The 19,671-nt window shown below is 44.5% G+C and overlaps 1 protein-coding gene across 1 annotated transcript in view; it reads left to right on the plus strand.

Annotated features, from left to right (window-relative positions):
- The first annotated feature begins 16,449 nt into the window (after positions 1 to 16,449).
- The window catches only part of FLT4 (fms related receptor tyrosine kinase 4), a 45,525-nt gene continuing 42,303 nt past the window's right edge, over positions 16,450 to 19,671 (plus strand). The window contains exon 1 of the mRNA XM_058283211.2: positions 16,450 to 16,557. Coding sequence (XP_058139194.1) covers positions 16,500 to 16,557 — 58 coding nt within the window. The 5' untranslated portion in view covers positions 16,450 to 16,499. The remainder of the gene's footprint in view (positions 16,558 to 19,671) is intronic.

The raw sequence follows: 19,671 nt of genomic DNA on the forward strand, positions 1-19,671 counted from the left end.
GGCACATCCACTGCACCTGGCAAATACATTCTGGAGCACCGCTGCACCACGTGGACAGTGGCCCACACTAGTCCACACTCTCCCCCAGTCCATCCAGGGGGCCACGGCAGGACACACAATGTCCAACATCCATCCCTGCAGCACCACCCCGGACAACTCCAAATCCTGAAAATGCCCCCATACCATATCTCTTCTTCCATCTCCCTACCATCAGCAGCCACTGTGGCCACCCTCTCCACATCACTACTACAATTTCTTCCCTTACTAATCAGAATAGTTCCCAAGCAGAACACCAATAAGTCCACTCTAATCCATACTCTATTCCTCCATCCTGTGGACCCTGGGATGGTTATGTCCATTCCCCCTCTACATCAAGATGGGACTTAGATTCCACATGGATGATGGATGCAATTCTCCTGCTTGTAGCTGTAGGCACTCTTGGCTCCCTGGGGTGGTGGTTGACCTTCTTCACCTCCCTGTTCACTGGCCAGGGTAAGTCCAACAAACCAGAGGGTAGGAGCCGCAAGTCTGCTGAGGCACAGGGCCTGGCCGTCACATGGACAGTCCAGGGATTCAGGTCTCCTTAGTATACACCAACCCAAATGCCAACCACAGGTCCAGTAAAAGTAATAGAAGAGGCATGTGTAGGAAGGTCATATCTGAGTCCAACTCCATCACACTCAGGAACACAAACTCCAAAGTAGGGCCAACTGACATGACACTGAACTCCAGAGCCATCTGCCATGACCATAGAGCCTGTGGATCTCTGCAGCCCTCAGGAGAACCAGCACCTGAAATCTATTTTGTCCAATATTAGTATCGCTCCTCCAGCTCTTTTTTTGATACTATTTACATGCAATGCCTTTTTCCAACCTTTCACTTTTAACCTGGTTGTGTCCTTATGTCTGAGGTGAGTGTCTTGTAGAGAAGATATAGATGGCTCGTATTTTTTATCCATTCTATCAGTCTATGTCTTTGGATTGGGGACTTCAGTCCATTAACATTCGGTGTCATTACTGTACAGGCATTACTTACTTCATCCATTTTGTCCTTTGGTTCTCTGTTGTCATAATTTTCTATTGTCTGTCTTCTTACCCTTTAGTTTACCTTTCCTAATAATCTTCATTTCTAAACTCTTCTCCAAATCTCTTACCCTTGTTTTTTCCTTTCAGGCTGCAGCATTCCCTTTAGTATTTCTTATAATTCTGGTCTTTTGGTAACATATTCTTTAAGTTTTTGTTTGTCTGTGAAGACTTTGATCTCACCCTCATTTTTGAAGGATCGTTTTGCCATGTACAGAATTCTTGGCTGGTAGTTTTTCTCTTTCAGTACCTTAAGTATATCTATCACTTTCCTCTCTCCTCCATGGTTTCTGATGAGAAGTCAGCACCTAATCTTATTGATTTTCCCTTATATGTGATGCTTTGCTTTTTGCTTGCTGCTTTCAGTATCCTCTCTTTATCTCAGATATTTGTCATTCTGAAAAGTGTCTCAGGATAGGTCTATTCAGATTTATTCTGTTTGGGGTGTGTTGTCCTTCTTGGATATTGATATTTATGTCCTTCATAAGGGTTAGGAAGTTTTCAGTCATTATTTCCTCAGATATACTTTCTGACTCTTTTCCATTCTTTTATACTTCTGGGACACCAATAACATGAACATTTGTGCATTTCTCATTGTCATTCAATTCCCTGAGACTCTGTTCCATTTTTTCCATTCTCTTCTCTTTCTGTTCTCCTGTCATTTTCAGTTTTGTCTTCAAAATCACTATTTCTGTTTTCTAGCAATTCAAATCTACTCTTATGTGCCTCTAATGTATTTTTTAATCTCATCCATCATGTCTTTCATTCCTATAAGGTCTGTTAGTTTTCTTTGCAAGTTTTCAAATTGCTCTTTATGCGTACCCAGTGTCTTCTTAATATCTTTTATTTCTTTACTTATATTTTCTTTAAATTCTTTTAAGTGATTTAGGAGAGTTGTGTGGTTATCACTGATTAATTGTATTTAATTCTGTATCTCTTCAGGATATTTGGTTAGTTTCTTTGGCTGGGCCACCTCTTCCTGTTTCCTGGTATGGCATCTGAATTGGCGAATTTTACTCTGATGGCCAATTTCTCTCTCTTGCCTATTGTTTTTTTTCCCCCCACAGTTGTTCTTTGATATTTCCTTCAACTTATTCTAAGTCTTTAAAATCTGGCCTACATTATCAAAATAGGGACTCACTAATGGGGTGCAGATTTTCTCCCACGGCTAGATAGGATACAGAGGGTACTATAAACAGGTTTTGTCCGTGAAATTTCCGGACTGGTCAGCAGATGGCGCTTCTCAGCACACCTTTCCCTGGAGGTGTTTCATTCTGGGCTTTCCTGTGTCTCCTGTGTTGAATCTCCAGAACAGAGATTCAAAGTAGGCTCTGCTGGCTGAATTCACTGAAGAAAAGCGCCCCCGACTCCCCCTCCCTTTTCTCTTGAAACAGCTGACAGGGAAGAAGGATGCCTGCTCCCCTCTGTCAGCTGCAGTGAGCCATGGGTTTTACCCCAGCTTAACGTCTTGGGAGTGGGGAGGGGAGCCCTTCCCCACCACTGCAGGGGCTTGGTAACACACGTTTTTCATTTTGGCTTCTTGGTCTCTCTGTCCCTCACCCTCCTGGGAGTTGTGTAGCCTGTCCTGCTCTGCTGACCTCCAAAGCAGGGCTCTTAGACAGCTTTTGGCTCTTTCTCCATTGCTTTTGTGAGAGCATTGAGCTCTGCCTCTTAGTCCCATGACATCTGCCAACAATTCAGCACCTTAGTCTTCTCTCCTGGAATTGTTTCCTTAATGTTTTCTTAGTTTTCCGATTGGTCATTGCTAGTGTATAGAAATACAGTTTCATGTATCCACCTTGTACCCTACAACCTTCCTGAACTCATTTACTAGTTCTAATTGTTTTTTAGTGGACTCCTTAGGATTTTCTATACACAAGATCAGGTCATCTGCAAGTAGAAAGAGTTTTACTTTGTCTTTTCCAATATGGATATCTTTTTATTTCATTTTCTTTCCTAATTTCCCTGGCTAGAATTCTAATATAATCTAGAATAGAAGTGTCAAGAGCAGAAATCCTAATTTTCTTCCTGATCTTAGGGAGAAAGCATTCAGTCTTTCACCACTAAGTATGACATTAGCTGTGGGTTTTTGCAGAGATGCCCTTTATCATGTTGAAGAAGTGTCCTTCTATTCCTAGTTGAATATTTTATCATGAAATGGTGTGGGATTTTGTCAAATGCTTTTCTACAGGAATTGAGATGACCATGTAAGTTTATTTTATTCTATTGATATTATGTGTTTCTGTGGTGGTTTGGGCCTATGTACCCCAGAAAAACATGTTCTTGAACTTAATCCATTCCTGTAGGTGTGAAGTGGGACCTTACCATTGTAAGAAGGTTACTTCAATCAAGGTGTGTCCCAACTCAATCAGAAGGTTTTTTTTTTTAAAGGAGGTACTGGAAATCGAACCCAGGGAAGCGGGTTCTCAACCACTGAGCTACATCTGCTCCCCAATTAAAGTTGGGTTCTTTTGTTTGTTTCTTTGTATTGTTTTGTTTTAGGAGGTCCTGAGGATTGAACCCCGTACATGAGAAGCAGGTGCTCAGCCACTGAGCTACGTTTTCTCCCCAGGATGGGTTTTAATCCTATGCCAGAGTCTTTTATAAGTGGAATGAAATTCAGACAGAGAGAGAGAGACAGATAGACAGACAGACAGACAGAGGGAGCAGCCAGAAGCTGAACATAACAGAAACAGAAGAGAAGGGAGAGATCAGAGACACCACCATGTGCCTTGCCATGTGACGAACTAAGGACCAAGGATTGCCAGCAGCTAGCCCCAGAATGCCACAGTCTTGGGGGAGAAAGCATTGCCTTGATGATGCCCTGATTTGGACTTTTATCCTAACCTCAAAACTGTGAGTCATTAAATTGCTATTGTTCAAGCCAAACCTTTGCATGGTATTTACTTGAGGAGCAAAGGAAACTAAAATTAATTAATTTTCAGGTGTTAAAAACAACCTTACATTGCTGGGATAAATTCCACTTGGAACTAGTGTATATCTTTTTAAAAATGTTTATGGATTTGGCTTACTAGTATTTTGTTAAGGTTTTTGTGACTATATTCATAAAAGATATTGCTCTGTAGATTTCTTTCCTTGTGATGTCTCTCCATTTACTCTTAAGGTAACATTGGCCTCATAAAATGAGGTGGGATATGTTCCCTCTTCTATTTTTTTTTATTTTTTAAATTTGTAACGGTTTGTAAAGAATCGGTTTTCATTCTTTAAATGTTTGGTAGAATGCTCCAGTGAAGTGAAGGCATCAGGGCTTGGGCTTTTCTTCCTAGGTTTTAAAATTACTATTATTGCTAATTCAAAGTCTTTACTTTTTAAAGGTTTATTTGGGTTTTCTATGTCTATTTGAGTCAGTTTTGTTAGTTTCTGTCTTTTGCATAATTTGATTATTTCATCCAACTTTTCTAATTTATTGGCATATAATTGTTCATAGTATTCCTTCATAATTCATTTTATTTCTGCAAGTTCGATAGTAGTGCCCCTTCTTTCATTTCTGATTTTTGTAATGAGTTTTCTCTCTTTTTTGTTTCATCAATCCAGGTAAAGACTTTTCAATTTTATTTATCTGTCTAAAGACCAACTTTTGGTTTTGTTCATTTTCCCTATTGTTTTTCTATTCTTGATTTCATCTATTTCCATTCTAATATTCATTATTTCCTTCATTGTGCTTGATTTAGGTTTAGTTTGCTCTTCTTTTTCAAGTGTCTTAATGTAGAAAATTAGATTATTGTTTTCAGATCTTTCCTCTTTGCTAATATAAGCATTTAAATCTCTAACTTTTCCTCTAAGCATAGCTTTATCTACATCCTGTAAGGTTTGGTGTAGTGTGTCTTCATTTTCACAGTACTCAAATTATTTTTAGTTTCCCTTGTGATTTCTTCTTTGATTCATTGGTTATTTATATGTATTCTTTAATTTCCACACATTGTTAAGTTTCCACAATTTCTTGGTTATTGTTTCTAAATTCATTTCACTGTGGTCAAGAGTACTTTATATTATAGTAATCCTTTTAAATGTACTGACGTTTGTTTTATGGCCTAAGTTATGGTGTAACCTGGAGAATAATCCATGTGCACTCAGAAGAATGCATACTCTGCTATTTTTGAGTGGAGTGTTCTAGAGGTGTCTGTTAGGTCTATTTGGTATTTAGTATTGTTCAAGTGTTTTATTTCATTATTGATCTTTTGCCTAGTTGTTCTGTCCAACTATCCATTATTGAAGTCTCCAACTATTATTGCTGAATTGGCTATTTCTCCTTTCATTTCTGTTGGCTTTTGCCTTGTGTGTTTTGAAGCTCTGATATTAGGTGCATGTATATTTATAATTGTTAGATCTTCCAGGTGAATTGAACTTTTTATCATTATAAAATCTTCCTTTTAACCTCAGATAGCATTTTTGTTTTAAAGTCTGTTTTGTCTGATATTAGCGTATTCACCCCAGCTTTCTCATAGTTGCTGTTTCAATAACATATCTTTTCCAATTTTTTTTGGTAGTATTTCTTTTATACATACACTTTAAAAATTTTTAAAAGATACTTAAATTTCATAAATGTTACATAAAAAATATAGGGGATTCCCATATGCCCCGCTCCCTAATCCTCCCATATTTTCCCACATCAACAACATCCTTCCTTAGTGTGGTACCTTTGATGAACACATTTTGGAGCATTGCCACTAAGTGTGGATTATAGTTTACATTGTAGTTTACACTCTCTCCTGCACAATTTTGTATGTTATGGCAGGATATATAATGGCCTGCATCTGTCATTACAATGTCATTCAGGACAATTTCCAAGTCCTGAAAATGCCCCCATATTACACCTATTTTTCCCTCTCCCTCCCCTCAGAACCTCCAGTGGCCACTGCCTCCACATCCATGATAAAAGTTCTTCCATTGCTAGAATCACAAGAAGTCTATAGTAGAATAACAGTAAGTCTACTCTAGTCCATCATTCATTCTCCAATCCTGAGGATTCTGGGATGGTGATGCCCACTCTACCCCTAAATGAGAGGGGGCTTAGATCTCATGGGGTAGGTGGATTAGACTATCTTGCTTGCAGTTGCAGACTCTTTTTGTTTCTTGGGATGGTTGTTGTCCATCATTATTTCCTTGTTAGTTGTCCTGGGTGAGTCCCATGAACTGCAGAGTAGGTATTGCAACTCTGTTGAGATTCAGGCCCAGCTGGCACATGGACAGCCCAAAGATTTAAGTGTCATGGACATACACCTATCAAATCTAGTACTAACTATAGGTTCAAATAGAAGGGCAGAAGAGCCATGTGTAGGGAAACACAACTGAGTCCAACTCTGTCACACCGTCCTATTCTTTTTACCCTCAATCTATTTGTATCTTTGAATATAAACTATGTAGGCAGCATGTAGTGGGGCCATGTATTTTTATCAGTCTGACCATTTCTGACTTTTGATTTGATTGTTTAATCCATTCACTTTAAATATCATTATTGATGTAGTTGGATTTATTTCTGCCATTTTAATTGTTGTTTCCTTTTTCACCTTTTTATTCCTCGTTTTCTCTTTTACATCTTTAGCAATATATGAATATTTTAAGGTAATGTTTAAAATTACTTTCATGATTTTTTTCACTTTTTTTCAGTTTTTGCTTAGTGGTTGCTCTTGTACTTAGCATTTAATCTAATTTATCAGAATCAACTTCAGATTCATACTAGCTTAAACCAATGAGATATGGAAAGTTACTCCTATACAGATATATTCCCTTCCCTCCTTTTTGTGGTATTATTAGTGTATTAGTCAGCCAAAGGGGTGCTGATGCAAAATACCAGAAATTGGTTTGTTTTTATAGAGGGTATTTATTTGCAGTAGGAGCTTACAAATACCAGGCCATAAAGCATAAGTTACTTCCCTCACTAAAATCTATTTTCATGTGCTGGAACAAGATGGCTGTTGATGTCCATGAGGGTTCAGGCTTCCTAGATTCCTCCTTTCCTGGGGCTTGTTTCTCTTTCCTCTGTGTGCTTACTTCCTAGGGCTCCAGCTTAAGGCTTCAGCATCAAACTCCAACATCAAAACTCCAACATCAAAAACCCTCAACTCTGTCATTTGCCATGCCTTTTATCTGTGAGTCCCCACCCACCAAAGGGTGGTGACTCAACGCCCTACTGGCACAACAGGTTTACTTGATCAAATAAACCCATGAACCCAATATAATCTAATATGCCCAGAGGAAAAGACGAGTTTACAAACATAACCCAATATTTCTTTTTGGAATTCATCAAAAATATCAAACTGCTACAATTAGTCTTATACATATTACATCTATACAGGTTACAAACCCAACAATACATTGTTGTAATTATTACTTTATATAATTTTAGGTCTTTATTTTTAAAGAAGCTGAGAAAAGAAAGGAGAACAAGTTAGTCTTCTTATTTACAAGTTTTGGTTATTTTGTTTCCACAGATTTGCGTTATCATCTGGAGTCACTTCCTTATCCCAATACAACTTCATTCCTACCCTCCCTCTTTATGCTCTTATTGGTAAATGTATTAAATTCCTATATGTTAGAGACCCAACAACATATTTTTATGCCATCACATTTTAAATCAGTTGAGAAGAAAGGAAATAAATATACATTTTTACAGTCATTTATAATCACATAATTACGTTTACTGGTACTTTGATTCTTCATGTAGATCCATACTTCTGTTTGTGGTCACTTGCTTTCAGCCTGAAGAAAGTCCTTTTGTATTTCCTGCAAGTCAGGTCTTCTAGCAACAAACTCCCTAAGTTTTTGTTTATTTTGGAATATTGTTATTTTGTCTTCATTTTTAAAAGATACTTTTACTGGATTTAGGATTCTTGGTTGACACTGGCTTTTTTTCTTTCCCTTGAGTACTTTGAATATATTATCTCAGTGCCTTCTGACCTGTATTGCTTCTGAGGAGAAGTCAGCTATTAATCTTACTGGAGTGTCCTTGTAAGGGATGATTCATTTTTCTCTTGCTTGTTTTCAAAATTTTCTCTCTTTGACTTTCAGCATTTTAACTATGATGTGTCTGCTGGTGAGTCTCTTTGCATTTATCCTACCTGCAGTTTGTTGAACTTCCTGATGTGTAGTTATTGTTTTTCAATATATTTTGTAGGTTTTCAAGATTTATTCTTAGAATATTTTTTCTTCTTTCCCTTTCTCCTCTCCTTCTGCTACCGCAATTGCACATATACTGGAGCATTTATTGGCATCCCACATATCTCTGAGGCTTTGTTAATTTTTCTTCATTCTTTTTCTCTCTTTTCTTCAGATTGCATAACTTCCATCAATCTATTTTCTAGTCCACCAATTCTTTCTTTTGCCAGTCCACATCCCCTCTTGAATCCTTCTAAGGAATTTTTCATTAACATTATTTGTACACTTAAGTCCAGAATTTCCATATGGTTCTATTTTAAATAATTTTCTCTTTATTGGTATTCTATATTTTATGTGACATTGTCATCATACTTTCTTTTGCTTCTTCAACCATGGTTACCTTTAGTTCCTTAAACATATTTATAATGATTACTTGGAAGCCTTTCTTTGTAAATATGACATGTAGTCACTCTAACAGAAGGTTTCTCTTGCCTAATTTTTTTTGGACAATGGATCAGACTTTCATATTTCTTTGCATGTGTCATAAGTTTTTTGGAAACAGGACATTTTAGATGATATATTGTAGTAATTCTGGGTACTGTTCTCCACCTCCTTTGGGGGATTATTATTGGAATTTGTTTATTTATTTGTTTACTGACTCTTTCCCCACTGATGTTGCTCCTTGGAGAATACAACCTTGGGCTTGCACACAGTCATCCTGGATGACAGTGGTTTGAGGAAGACCCTCTTTGACTATCTCTCCCTCACTACACCCAATTAATGTTAATTTCTATTAATTGATGACTGATTGCGCTATTCGTTTCAACAATGCCCAGGGCATAAATTGCTTATAGACTAATCCAATAAGGTTTGGGCTCTGTAGCAGTTTGGTATAGTCATGAATTCCAAAAATAGACTTTGGATTATGTTTGTAATCTGGTCTATTACTGGGCATGACTGAGTTATGATTAGGGCTTTGATTGGGCCATGTCCTTAGGGCATAGATAAAAGGCATGGCAAAGGACCGAGTTGGAGCTTTTGATGCGAGGGTTCTTAATGTTGGAATTTTGATGTTGGAGTTTGATGCTGAAGTCTTAAGCTGGAGCCCCAGGGAGAGAGAGCCATTTGCCTGATAGCCTATAGCTGACCTCGTGGAGGAAGAGAGGAACCCTGAACTCAGAGAGAAGCAAGACCCTGCAAGGGAGGAACCCAGGAAACCTGAACACTCATGGTCATCAACAGCTGTCTTGCTCCAACACATGGAAACAGATTTTGGTGAGGGAAGTAACTTATGCTTTATGGCCTGGTATCTGTAAGCTCCTACTGCAAAAAATACTCTTTATAAAAACCAGCCAGTTTCTGTTATTTTGCACCAGCACCCCTTTGGCTGACTAATACAGGCTCCTTTACAGGGATAGGTTTTGAGGCCAGTGTTTCTGAATTATTCTGATCTTTTTCTTTTAAGATTTATTTATTTATTTATTTCTCTCCCCTCCTCCCACCCCAGTTGTCTGTTCTCTGTGTCTGTTTGCTGCGTCTTCTTTGTCTGCTTCTGTTGTTGTCAGCGGCACGGGAATCAGTGTCTCTTTTAGTTGCGTCATCTTGCTGCGTCAGCTCTCCATGTGTGCGGTGCCATTCCTGGGCAGGCTGCACTTTCTTTCGCGCTGAGCGGCTCTCCTTGCAGGGCACACTCCTTGCGCGTGGGGCTCCCCTACGCGGGGGACACCCCTGCGTGGCACGGCACACCATAAAAAGCAAATATATAAATACATAATAACCCTAAATGATATTGCAGGGACAGATGCAGGATATTATATATCATGCCATAACCCACATACATAAAGCAAAAACTAGCATAACTAACAAGAAAGATGACAAATCCAAATTATAGTAAGAGTTTTAACATATTCTTTCAGTAATTGTCAGAAAAAGAACACAAAGGATATAGGATATCTGAGCCACATGATTAACCAGCTTAAGTGCCATGTATAGAATGCTACACCAAAAGTCTTTTCAAGTACAGTATTTCCAAATATACATGATATATTTACCAAGATAGACCACATCTTGAGCCTAAAATCATCTCAGTAAATTTCAAACTACTGAGCTCAGTGATAAAACATTCTTTGATCACAGGCAAATTAAACTAGAAATCAATAACAGAAAGATAGCACAAATTGATATGAACCGAATCATGAGAAAACATAGCAAATCAACTATTATTGAAAGAATAATAAAATAAATGGATATATATATAACATATTCATAAATTGGAAGATTCAAAAACGTTGTCAATTCCTCCAAAAACCTATGCATTCAATATAATTCCAGTCAAACAGCTAGCAGATTTTTTATTTCTGAAAACTGATAAGTGGATTCTGAATTTAACATGGAAGTGCAAAAGCCAATAATAAGACACTTTGGGAAAGAAAGCCTGAGGTTTGAAAGTTAATGCCACCAGATATTAAAAGTTAATGTGGGAGGTCGGCTAACAGGGAGATAAAGACGGTCAGCCACCACACCTGGGAACCAAGAGTGCCTACAACTCCAAGCAGGAGAATCCCATCCATCAACTCTGTGGGATCTAAGGCCCCTCTCGATATAGAGGTGGAGAGGACATCACCAACCCAGGGTCCACAAGATGGAGGAATAGAATATGGATTAGAGTGGACTTACTGGTATTCTACTGTAGAACTATTGGGACTAGTAACGGAAGAAACTGTAGCACTGATCTGGAGAAAGTGGCCATGGTGGTTGCTGAGGGCAGGGAGCGGGAAGAGATGTGATGTGGGGGCATTTTCGTGACTTGGAGTTGTCCTAAATGATATTGCAGGGACAGATGCTGGACATTATATATCCTGCCATCACCCACTGAATGGACTGGAGAGAGTGTAAACTACAACATAAACCATAATCCATGCGGTGCAGCAGTGCTCCAGAATGCATTCACCAAATGCAAAGAATGTGCCACACTGATGAAAGAGGTTGTTGATGTGGGAGGAGTGGGTGGGGTGGGGGGGATATGTGAGAAACTCTTATATTTTTTGTGATCTATGTATCTTTTTAAAAAGGCAATTTAATGAAGAAAAAAAAGAGTGAGTGTGGGGGGAACGAGGATGTGGACAGCTGAGAGAAAGGACGCTGTGGCCCGGGGGGCCCAGCCATTTCCAGCCAGCACCCAGCACCCCGCAGCTGCCTGGTGTTTGAGGTTTCAGGGCCTGGTCTGCTGTCTGCATGCCCCACGGCATGATTAAGAATAAGCTGGCTAAATATTTCACAACAAAGCCTGGTGTTGGCGGTAGGGTGATGGATGGGAGCCCTGTGTGATGACATACATGTTCGTTTTGTAAGTTCGCAACTTTAGCTAAACACTTATTGCATATGTATGTTCGTGTATGCATAATACACATCAGTAAAAGTTTATATAAAAAAAAGTATAAAAAAGAGTTGGTGTGAAAATCGCAGTAATCAAAACTGGTATTGGGACAAGAATAGACCAATAACCCATGGAAGATAAGAGTTAAGGAACAGATCCACCCCTGTAGAGTGACATGATTTATGACAAATGTGCCACAGCAGTGGGAGAGTAAACTATACTAAGTAAATGGCATAGTGATATAAAAAGAAGATCAATCCCACATGGAAATCAATTCCAGATAGATTGTTAATCTCAGTATGAAAAGTAAAACTGTAATGCATTGAAAAAAAATATAGAAGAATATCTTTATGATCTTGGAGTGAGTGGAAATTTTTAGAATAGAGCCCACAATGATAAAAACATAGTACCCACAGTGATAAAAATGATAAAATGGATTAAATTAAAAATAAGAACTTCCATTCATCAAAAACATCATTAAAATAATGCAAAGATAAGTAACTGAGTAGATGATTTTTTGCAATGCTGGAAGCTGTATAAAAGAATCCAATGGACTCTTAAGTGCCAAAATTACCTAAAATGAAAAATTCACTAAAAGGGCTTAACAACAGATTAGACACTGTAGAAGGAAGGACCAGGGAACTTGGAGACATAACAATAGAAACTTTCCAAGTGAAGCACATTAGGAAAAAAAAAAAAAGGACTAACTAATAACAAAGAGAGTCTCAGGAAACTATGGGGCAATATCAAGTGGTCTAATGTACTTCTAATTGGAGTCCCATAAGAGAGAAGGCAAAATAAACTTTTTCAGACTTTTAAAAGATGAAAGAATTCATCACTAGCAAACACACACTGTAAGAAATGTTAAATATTAAGTCCTTCAGGCAGAAGGAAAATAATACCAGATACAGGTTCCTATAGATCTAAATGTAAAAAACACACACACAATTAAAATTTAGTGGTTAAAAAAATAGAACATCTTCATGCCACCAATATAGGGAAAGATTTCTCTAAAAGTATACAAATAGCATTAACCATAAGAAAAAGAACTATGCTACATTAAAATTAAGATGTTCTGATTCCCAAAGAAGATTCCATAAAGAGAGTGAAAAATAAAATAGGAGAATAGATCTGTAACGTGTTGAGGCCAAGTATATTTTCCAAAGATGCCCTCAACAGTGTCTCCTATCCCAAATGCTCTTTTTTTGTTGTTTGTTTATTTATTTGCTACTAAGCATAGTCTGTAGTTTACATTATGGTTTACAATTTGCGCAGCACAATTTTCTAGATTTTGACAAAATGTATAATGGCTTATATTCGTCATTGTAATATCATGCAGAACAATTTCAATATCTCCAAAATGCCCTATGTTACACCTACTCTTCCCTCTCCCTCCCCTCAGAACCTCTGGTGACCACTGTCTTATATTAATGTTACAAGGGCTTCCATTACTAGAATAATACTAATCCATAGTTGCATTCCCCCCTTAAGTTTGTTCATTCCTCTATCTTGACAATTTGGGGATGGTGATGCCTATTCTGCTTCCGATTGAGAGGTAGCTTAGATCCCAAGGGGGCCGATGGATAGAACTGTCTTGCTTATAGTTGTAGATACTCAGTTTTTTGTGTGATAAGCATTGCCCATCATCATCCTTTTGTTAGTTGTCCTGGGTGAGTCCGATGAACTGGAGAGTAGGTATTGGCTGCAACTCTGCTGAGATTCAGGGCTCAACTGGCATAGCAATAGCCAGAAGATTTAAGTCTCTGGGACATATATTTAATGGGCATAGTGCTAATTACAGGTTCAAATAAATGGGACTGAAGAACCATGTGTAGGAAAATTATAATGAGTCTAACTCTGATACACTGGGGAGACAGATTAACATATATTCCAAGGTAAGGCCCACTAATGGGGTGCTGATTTCCTGGGGTTGTCTGTCCTACCTATAATGTCTGGATGTCTCTAGAGCCCTCAAGAGCACCCCTGCTTGAGGTACTGTTTACTGTGGCAGTCAGTGAGATCCTCCTGAGAGGTGCATAAGCATAACCTCTGGAAAGACCTCCTGACTCATTTTGAAATCTCTTAGCCATAAAAACTAATTTGCATCTAACATTTACCCCTTTTGGTCTAGGTCTTTTCCCAAATGCATTGCTAGTTGGCCCTTGGCAATAATCCCTCAGGGCCAAGGAGGCTGATTCCTGGGAGTCATGTCCCATGTGGGGGCAGCAGGGAGAGAAGGTAGTGAATTTATATGCTGTGTTTGGCTTAGAGAGGCCACACTGCAGCAACAAGGAGGCTTTCAGGAGGTAACTCTTAGGTACTATATATTACTAGGCTAAGTTTGAATTTCATAAGAACAAGGTTCACAACTATAAGCTTCAATATCAAGGGTCTGTATTGGTCTGTCCTCCTTTGCTAGGCACTGCCCATATACTCTAGAGATGCTTGCCATTCTTTGTGAGAATGTAGCTGAACTCCCCAGGATGGGAGAGCAATATTCTGTTGGTCTCTACCCACCCACCTAACTTTTGCAATGTGGCTTTGCCACTCACTGTCAAAAGCTGGGGGATGATGGTCTCTGGCCAGGCTTGTGATTACATCTTTCATCAATAAGTATGGCAGAAGTGATGATATGTGACTTTCAAGACCAGTAGCTTCCATCTGCTTATCTTGGAGCGCTCACTCCAGAGAAGCCAGCTGCTATGGAAGAAGTCCCTCCTACACTGAAATTGCCATGCTGGAAAGGCCATGAGTAGGTACTTTGGTTGATAGCCCCAGCTAAGTTCCCAGCATCAACTGCCAGCCATCCAACCCAGCCAAGCTTTCAGAGAGCTGCCAGCAACTGCACAAGAGACCCCAGGCAAGAATTATCCAATCAGCCAAGCCCATATCAAATCTTGGCCCTCAAAAGCAGGAATGAAATTAAATGGTTGCTGTTTTGCACCACTACATTTTGGAATAATTTTTTGCACAGCAATAATAACCAGAAATGACAAAGGGCTCACATCCAAAATATATAAAAAACTCCAGCAAATAAGTAAGAAAAAGACAGAGATCCAGGGGTTGTAAAAGAGCAAAAGACTTGAAATCCAAATGGCCAATGATAAAAATGTGCCCAACCTCAATGATAATAAGAGTAACGCTAATTAAAACCACAATGAGGTGCCACTACTAACCAATTAGAGTGACTAAATTAAAAAACAACCAAACTGACAATACCAAGCATTGGTAAGATGTGAAGTACAGTGAACTAGTAACACTGAGTTGCAAAATGGCACAAATAACTTGAAAAATAGTTGGCACTGTCCACTAAGCTTGAAGATACATATCCTATGACCTAGCAATTTCACTTCTTGAGAACAGGGCCCAAGTACACCAGGAAACATCCACAAGAGCATTCAGAGCATCAAAAGTGGGAACTGGTAACAGTCCAAACTTCCATCAACAGTAGGTGGACAAATAAATTGTGTTGTATCATAAAATGGAATTATGCAGCAATGAAAATGAGCAAAATATAGACCACCAGAGCAACACAGATGAATCTCTCAAACGGCAATGAGCAAAAGAATATATATGGTTTGAGTCCATTTAAATTAGGTTTAAAAAGGCAAGCAAAAATATATATTTGGGTGACAAAATGCTAAAGAAAAGCAGGTAAGTGATTAAGCCAGGGTAATGGAGACCTTGTGGTTAGGAAAGGGTTTGTGATAGGAAAGGCGGCTTTCTGAAATGCTAATGCCATCCACTAACCCTTGACCTAGGTGGTGAAAGAGGTGTTTGCTTTAAAATTCCCATTTATAATGCATTATATGCATTATATCATATATACTTCCCCATATGTGTTACAACTCACAATAAAGAGTTGTCTTTTTAAAAATTTTGACACTAAAGAAAAATTGGAAGAAAATAAATCATATGATTAAGGGGAAAAATCTAACTTCGTTCACTTATTATTTGGTTACCTGGTTTCTCCAACATTATTTATTAAAATAACATAGACTATTCCCACTGATGTGTGATCCCAACTTAATCCTTTATTCTTCCTTGCACTTGAGAAAGACAACAATGCTTGTCATTAATCGGATCTTGGTTTTCCGCGAGGATGAATGGAATTCGGGGAGGCGGATGAGAAAAGTACGAAGGAAGTAGAATTAAAGGCAGGAGCGGGAAGTTGAGAGGCTCAACATCCTAGGATTTATTTTGGAAAAAACGGGAAAAGAGAAAGGAAGTCTGTGAGAGGGTCTCCAAGTCAGAGAGTAAAATGTCACCTGACCAGACGACTTATGAATGAGCTCAGAGCCAAAGTATTTGGAAAGGAGATCTAAAGGAGAAGCCAGGCCTGCCGGGTGAGAGCTGTCCCGGGGGCCGGCTCAAGGGCAAACCTTCCACCGGTAGCAAGAACCACCAGAGTTAGGAGAATTCCTGCTCTCTCCAAGTTCTACTTATTGCTTTTTGGCTTCCGCGAAACGTCGTACGCATGGATTGACGGAAATTCAGAAATTACAGAAAAATACGCGCCCATCCGCGACTGCCAGGCTCTGTTGCCTGGAGAGCGCGTCGAGAGGGGCGTTTGCCTCGCCAGCCCTCCCCGCCAGGAGGGACCGCGGGGAGCGGGGAGCTGGGCTGGGCTGAGACGCACCAGCTCCGACGCGAGGACTGCGCGCTCCGAACCCGACACTGGAGGTCCCGCGGGCCGGCGGGGAGGGGCGGCGAGGGGGGCGAGGGGGCGGCCCCAGCACCCTCTGGCCCCGCCTCCCGGACCCCGCCCCCGAGGCCTCGGCCTAGCCCCGGCTCCGCCCCCCGGGGCCCCCGGCCCCCGCCCACCCGCCGCCCCGCCCGGGTCCCCGCCCGCCCCGGCCGCGCGCTCTCACTCGGAGCCCCCAGCCGCGGCCGCGCAGGTCCGACCCGCGCCGCAGCGGCCGGAGATGCAGCGGGGCGCCGCGCTGTGCCTGCGCCTGTGCCTCGGCCTCGCGCTCCTCGACGGTGAGCCGGGCTGGCGCGGGTGGGGGAGGCCCGGCGCGCCCTGGGCGAGCGGTGGGAGCGCACGGGCGCGGGGCGGGAGGGAGCCTCGCGGAGCTCGGTGCGGAGCCAGAGAGGGAAACGGGCAAGCCGGGAGCCTGGGGCTCCCGGGGAGATAGGGCCGGGAACCCAGGGGCAAGGACAGCCGCCGGGGTGAGGAAGCGGCCGGAGGGGACTGCGGCCGGGCTAGGGACGGGACGGCCCGGCTGCCTTCCAGCGCAGGCATCGTCCTCTGGGGTCCCCTGACCCTGCTCCACGGTCTGTGACTCAGCTCCCTGAGAGCCGGACCCCGTCGCGCCGCACCGATAGCCTGGAGCGCTTCGTTCCAGTCCTAGCTTCCTCGCGCCATCCCGCCGCGTCCTGCCCACCCGCGGGCAGCGGGGACCGTGCCCCCGGCGCGGAGGCGGCCCGGCCGGCCCGGCCCCAGACCTGGGTGCGCCCTTCCCGGCGCCTCCCGTCCGCGCTCCAGGTCGGTCCCTGGAGATCCCCCAGAGGGCGCTCAGGGAGGGATGTCCAAAGCCCCCAGATCTGGGCCTGCGGGGGAGGCGGCAGAGCCCCGGGGACCGTCTGCGCCGGAGGCACGCCCGTCGGGCCGAGAGGGCGTGGGTGCGCGGCGGCCGACTGCAGGCAGATCTTGAGGCGGCTTGGTGGGGAGGAGACTCAGCGTCGCCGAAGAGGGGCAAGCCCGGGATTTGAGGGGACACGAGCCTTCAAGGCCGGGCTCAGACCTTACGCGCGGGAGGGTCTGGGGTCGGAGAAGCAGGTTTGAGCTGGGAACGTGGCGCTGGCGGGGAGAGACCCAGACCTGAGCCTGCAGCCACGGGGCAGGAGAGGAGGGAGCCTGAGGGGGCAGAGCGGGACTTGGCTGGGTGGTTCGGCAGGGAGTCCTGCAGGAGTGGAAATCTGGGGGTGAAGGAGGGATCCGGGGCTCCTAGTGGTTGGAGGAGTGCTGGGAAGCTGCCCCGGAGATGTGAACCGTTTTGAACACCGTAGACAGCTTGCCATCCTTCATCTCTTCACTGAGAGGGTTAGCCCCGTGCTACAGGCGGGCAGGCTAGATCACCGGCAGGAAGCGACTTTCCCAAGGTCCCCAGACACGGGTCTCCTACGGGAGGCCAGGCCTGCGGGGTCACAGAGCCGCTGCTCCTGCTCACCCACGTGTGCCTTCCCTGGCTGGAGGTGTGAGGATGAGGGAGGTGAGTTCCCCGAGGTGTGGAGGAACCCAGGCTGCAGAGGACGCTGGCCACCTGTCTCGCTCTGAGGACTCCCGGGCCCGCGTGCGCAGGGCTGTTGGCCGTTGGCCTTCCCTCGTTCTCCTGCGGTGAGCTCAGCTGGTGGCTGGGTGGCTGAATGCGTGAGGGGTGGGGCGGGGGAGAGGGTGCAGGGGTGACTGCAGAGGCGAGGGGTGGAGGACCTGGCGCTGATGACCGAGAGGCAGGGGCGGTAACGGCCGAGGCAGAGGAAAGAAGGTGGGCTTGGGGTCAGAGAGGAGGGTTTGGGGTCCTGCAGGGAGGGGCGCAGAAAAGGGGGAGGCTTCCAGGGAGACAGGGAGGACCGAGGGAAGCCAGGGTCTGGAGCCCCGGGGCGGAGCAGTCACCAAGCTGAAAGCGCCAGCCACGCCAGGTGCCAGAGGGAGTGCGATAAGGCGAGGAGGGGAGCAAGTATCTGCTGGAATGGAATCAAGGGCCGGCGATGGAGGCGTGAAAGGGAGGCGAGGCTGGGCATGGCGGTGAGCGTGGCGATTCTTCCCGAAATCCGGATGTGGAGGGAAGAGAGAGGGTGTTAGCTGAAGGGGTCCACGCTGGGGAAGTGGGCCCAGGCTGGAACAGGGTGTGCTGGTGGGGAGACCCTGCTGGAGACAAAGACCCATTGCCACCCCCCTGAGGCTGACACCTTGCCCCACCCACTGCGGGGCTGAGGAGGACCCAAGGAGCCCCCGGCCTGATGGGGGGATGTGAGGGCCGCAGCATAAACGATTAAGTGCAGTTGAGTGTTGGGGCAGCTGGAGGTTGACCCTCTCAAAGGCACATTGTTGGCTGTAGAACCAGACACTGGTGTCAGCTCTGGACCTCAATCCCTTGCTGTGTGGCCCAGGCGCCTCCCTGCCCCTCTCTGTGCCTCAGCTTTCCCATGCATAGCGATAGGCTGGCAAGGAGGAAGCTTAGCCTCTTGGGGCTAGCCTAGAGAGAAGCTCTTTGTGCCTCTGGCCAGTAGGCAGCCAGCTCAGGACGCGAAGGGGAAGCCACAGACCGGCTTGAAGGTGGCTGGCCCCTGCCCGGGGCTGAGTCCACACACAGCCCTCGCCGCCCTTCACTGCCCCGGCTCCTCAGCGCTTAGGCAGGTGGGGATGGGGGGGCGGGGAGGAAGCAGGTACAGGTAAGACGTGGGGGCTGGACCCGCTTACCTGGCGGCGGGGTGTTCTGGCCCCAGCTCAGGGCTACGGGGACCCAGATACAGGTGCTGCTCGCTTGCCGCCACCTGCCCAGGGCACAGGGTCAGGTGTGGCTGAAGTCGTGCCTCCCCAGAGCACAGTGCCCACGTGGCCACGCAGGGTGTGTCGGGCTCCACCCAGCCTCCGTGGCCTGCCTGGCCAACTCCCGGGCATGCCACCCAGGGAAGGGGACAGGCGTTCCAGGCAGGCGACCAGCCACGGGGCCTGACGACGGTGGCCCCCGGGAGGATTGGGCCCCTGTCCTGCTGGGGTTTTCCCAGCGGCGGTCCAGCAGACGCAGACAACAATCAGACGTCTGTCGCCCAGGGACAAGTGCTCGGTGACCCCACTGAGTCTAGCCAGGGGCCTCCTGGAGGATGCGCAGAACTCCAAGGAAGGGAGAATCCTAGCAGGGCCGAGAGTCCCTCAGAGGCCCAGGAGAAGGGAAGTCCAGGTGGTGTGCGGGGGCCCCTGAGTGATGGGAGGAGGCTTGGGGTGGGTGGGTGGGACGGCAGGGGGCGGGGGGGGGGGGGCGGGGAGACCAGGCAGGGGAGGTAAGGGGCGAGGGTGGGTTCTGACCGGGGGAGCCGTGCCAGAGGGCCAGGACGAGGTGCCAGCCAGCACCAGGGGTCCGTGATCGCCCGGGC

This window comes from Dasypus novemcinctus, chromosome 2 (assembly GCF_030445035.2).
Source record: "Dasypus novemcinctus isolate mDasNov1 chromosome 2, mDasNov1.1.hap2, whole genome shotgun sequence".
Taxonomy (NCBI): domain Eukaryota; kingdom Metazoa; phylum Chordata; class Mammalia; order Cingulata; family Dasypodidae; genus Dasypus; species Dasypus novemcinctus.